We start from the raw sequence: 4,461 nt of genomic DNA, 5'->3' as shown, positions 1-4,461 counted from the left end.
AGTGACAATACCAGCCTACGATATTTGCAAGAGACTAGTCGAGCCTGAGTTCTGAACCTTTATTTGATTATATTAAATTTTTTAGTCCAAAATGCAGATAAAGTATGAATTTTTAAGAAAACTTATTCTCGTGTTCCAGTTAATAAATGTTACATAAAAAAAAAAATGTTCACCGAAAAAAGCATTTTTTTGTTTTTAGTAAAAATTGGTTGAAAAACGAAGGCTCCGGTGCATTATGAACATTAAATTCCAACTTTGAACCACTGTGTGCTGGCTTCGTCGTGCAGTCTGAATTATGGTTAACGCATTTCGGTAGCAAAGGATGGCGAAGTCCTTGAAAAGGATTTGGCTTAATTTTCCGCTCCAGCAGGCGAACTTGTACAATTAAATAATATAATTAACTGGTAAATATTTGATTTAAATTACGATATGGGTAAGGTGTCTACTTTTATCATACAAGTTGTATGTACGTATTCCCAAATCAATTTGAAAAAAAGTGTCCTTTATTTTACGTTGGTTAATATGGTCACCGTACATATATGTAAGTGATTTGTGTAGTTTATTATTACCCTGAAGGTATTATATTCGTTTTTGGTTTTAAAAATTATGTTATAACAAGATCTATTTTTTTTTTAATAAAAGATTTGTTAAGTCGATTTCATGAATTTCATAAAAAAAAATTTGCGATTTTTGGCGATCTTTTTTCAGAAATGTCCATTTTCTTTTTAAACAATCTGAACACCCTGATATTAACACAAGTGTTCGGCGGCCGTTCGGTCGTGAGCAAAATATATTCAACAAAGTGTGATTGAATTTGACATTGGTCTCAGCAGAACCATCCTATAAAGACAAATTGAAAAAATTTTGTATGCATTTTGAATCGCTTGTTTATATTTTTTGGCATAGTAGTACCTTAAAAGAGAGCCAACTTGAGTTGTCAATCACACCTTGTTTAATACACCTTGGTCGTGAGCGGACCAGCACAGCTCTCGCAATAGTTCCGAAGCACTCACTCAGCTCTTCAAAACCGACGAATTTTACAACCTTTTAATTTCTGGTGCTCACTTGATTGGCATTGCTTATTTATGCACGTATGTGTGCATGCATGTATGTACAAACATCGCATCTATGAACAAGCATCCATGCATATGTACATATGTACATATATATGAGGAATAAAAACGACATTGCTGAGAGAGGAACACCCGTCGCTTCTCCGACTATTGCCTCTCTTGGTCATAGCCACTTAGCCGACGGGTTGATTTTTGTGTCTTCGCCTGCTTTATTTAGTATCCGATGAAAGTTGATTGAAGTGAGTTCGTCTTTGGTTAAAACGCGGTTACTTTTTTAGAGCAAAGTGACTTTCAAAAGCTTTATCTGACTCATACGTAAAGTAGTATTTGTTGTATTGTTTTTTTCGCATACGTACCAGATACATTCTCCACTTCTGCTGCATACATATACATACTATATGTATGTAGGTGCAACATGTCTTTCACCCTGGAATCGTGTAAAATGCAAGTGGGCTTTCACAAGAACAGGACGTGCAATAGATTATCGATGGAGGAACGCGTGATGGTAATTAAATTGTATAAAGAGACACCGAACTACCAACGTTTGGCGAATCACTTTGGTTGCAGTTTTAGGCAGATAAAGAAAATTATTGCGAATCAAGATGAGATCATGCACTTTCACAAGAATCTACGTGCGAAAGATTTAGCAGAAGAAGTTTCCAATAGCCGTCGAGAGAAGATTGACTTTCTCGGAAAAGTGGTCTATGAGTTTCTACTACGCGCTCTCTATCTTCGCATGCCAATCGACACAGCGATCATACGACAGAGAGCATTTGAAGTGAAAGAGGCAATAGCTATTGAAAGTTTTACGCCAAATAATGCTTGGTTGCAAGCCTTCAGATCTCATTACAATCGATTGGATTTAACGGCAATGGTGGAGCAATTGCCAAGTGATATGGAGATGCGACGTTCGTTGAAGTGTATCGATATAATTGAGTATGTAAGCAAGCAAGAGAGAGAGAAGAAAGAAAAAACACATATGGAGGCAGATGACTCTCCTGGAAGTGGTCGGAATGAAAGTGAGAAGGCGATACAGAATTTTATGAAATCTGAAAATGACTTTGATGATTATGAAGTGTATGGCAGTGCTGAAGATGATGCTGATTTGGGGAATCATGAGAGTGTTGAAAATATGAGCACTGCAAACACGAATGCTGCATCGATTTTCGTCGATCTTGATTCGGAGGAGGAAGACGAACAAGCAGAGAGTGCTGTGGTTAAAACGGAGGAGACTGTTTCAGCCAACACAAGCTCTTATGCTACCAAGCCTATTTTAAAACCCTCAACGCCCCCACCTTTTCCCGATATACACAGCTATCCGGAAGCCATGCGTCATCTGAAAGTGTTGGAAGATTTTGCTATGATTGAAGAGAACTATCGCGCTATCGGCTTGATAACACAACTGGAGCAGATTTTCAAGAATCCACCGAAATTGAAGAGCTAACCGCATTGAATAAGTCTAGATCTAGTATAAAGATGTCCATATCTACATAATACTTATAGATTAAAAAAGATACTTTAAACTCCAAATAAATATTTTTATTGTATTTCCGATAGATTGATACAATTAAGATATTCGATTTATATGAATACGCCTAATAAGAAAATTTCAGGTTAAGATGACATTGTTCTATATGTTAAAATGTATATACATACATAAATGTGTACTATTTCAGGTAAAAAACTGATAACTCAATTTTTGTTATTTTTAAGATTTGTTGCTGTGAAAAACCTCTTACCATCTGCCGCATTTTTAGAGACTTAAAAAAAGAATGAAGCTTTTAATGTCACTAAGAAAACGACTAAGGAAATTAGTGTATATCATTAACCAATTAGGCTTAAATGGTAGTTTGTGTAAATGATTTTGTTCCACCAAATTACAATGGCCCTTATTATGAGCCTCATTCGATTTTCGATCTTCGCTGGCTATCGAAGATCGAAAGTGAAATTCGTATTATGAGCTATGCAAGCGTGTCGAAATTTTCGTTGAGTATCGAATTTTCTGTCGAACAGAATTTTGCTTTCGATGGTGTAGCGAAGTGTTAGGAAATTGTGAAAAATGTATGATTTTGTATATGTTTTCTTACATTTTGGCGGCTAGACACTAATTTTAAACAATTTTTATTAATTTCATGCAGTTCTAACATCGTGAATACTAAACACAAGCTCGAAAGGCTGGTTTTACTTGTGAAAGAAAATCCCAATACTCTGTTGGCACGATCTCTGAGAACAAAATCGTAGCGCTGTTGATAGTTTTAAAATATTTTAAATAGATTTGGCTCACAAACGCCTCTTTAGATGGTCGGAACTTTTTAATGAATCTGTAGACAAATTTCTTAAATATATTTTATATCAAAATATATTCGAAAGACTAATAAACTTAAACTCTCTTAAACATTTGCTACTCCTGGCCAGTTTACTAAGCTCTCATCCTCTGACGAATCGTTGAACCAGAACTCGTTGTACTCATTTTACCACGTTTTTATAAACTTGCTTTCTTTTTTACTTCATTTTAATTAGAACAAATTTACATAAATATGTATAAGCACACTATTTAGTTTGCTCGATTTGTAAACAAAGCTTCTCAGCGTTGAAAAATATACTATTGTGAACAACGTAAACGAGCGAAATTCACAATAGCGCTATTCTTCATCGAATGAGCGCCATAATACCAAATGAAAATTCCTTCGCTCAGCACTTTCGACCACAGTCGAAAATCGAATGCAACTCATAATAGGGGCCAATTTCTTTCTACACACAGTAGGTCACAGTTTCCACCTTTTGGTCACACATTCGATTTTCTTACAAGTAATTTTATGTGTAATGTGTATTCGATAGTTTGACATGGTAGCGACTATATGTGCTATTGGATCGTGATCTAGCGAATTGAAGGTGACGCACACCACAAACCGCTATTTTGGTAAACCACGCCTCAAAAACTTTAAATGCCCTGAAATTCAGTAATAACTTCACTAAAACATCCGTTTGTTTTTTAAATAGTTGTTATTACAAATCATGTATGTATTTTACAATTTAAAGCAATTAAAACTCGTTTCCTATCGGACAATGGAACATTAATGTAATTGATCCTTTGGTATTTTCTTTTATCCTACTATTCGGCTTTCTTTAGTTTTACTTGAGAAATAACTTCGACGTCGGGAATGCGCATTCTTGTATTCTATCATTTTTGCTATTGGATGCTTTGATATCTTCCAACAGGTCGGTCCGGATGGTATCTTAACTGTGAGCTGCTATCGCAGACCTCGCTTTTGTTTATAAAAATGTACTATATTGCAATCAATGGGGACGTCGCTTTCATTTCTAAGCTTGGGTAGGCCTTAAGATTTATTGGGCGCTACAGAAAGGCGCTGGACCAATGAAAGGCGTT

At 35.6% G+C, this 4,461-nt stretch overlaps 1 protein-coding gene across 1 annotated transcript; it reads left to right on the top strand.

Moving 5' to 3' along the window:
- The first annotated feature begins 1,488 nt into the window (after positions 1-1,488).
- LOC108378329 (uncharacterized) lies at positions 1,489-2,517 on the top strand. The gene has a single exon (XM_017634625.1). The coding sequence runs from the start codon at positions 1,489-1,491 to the stop codon at positions 2,515-2,517; it is 1,029 nt and encodes a 342-aa protein (XP_017490114.1).
- The last annotated feature ends 1,944 nt before the right edge of the window (positions 2,518-4,461 follow it).

This window comes from Rhagoletis zephyria, unplaced genomic scaffold (assembly GCF_001687245.7).
Source record: "Rhagoletis zephyria isolate East Lansing unplaced genomic scaffold, Rhagoletis_zephyria_1.1 Rzeph_scaffold_13860, whole genome shotgun sequence".
In the NCBI taxonomy this organism is placed as follows: domain Eukaryota; kingdom Metazoa; phylum Arthropoda; class Insecta; order Diptera; family Tephritidae; genus Rhagoletis; species Rhagoletis zephyria.
The sequence above is the reverse complement of the archived record's forward strand: the minus strand, read 5'-3'. Positions and strand labels throughout refer to the sequence as shown.

Bases quoted from the DNA above. Each gene is read 5' to 3' on its own strand.
- LOC108378329 (XM_017634625.1), top strand. From the start codon at position 1,489: ATGTCTTTCACCCTGGAATCGTGTAAAATGCAAGTGGGCTTTCACAAG.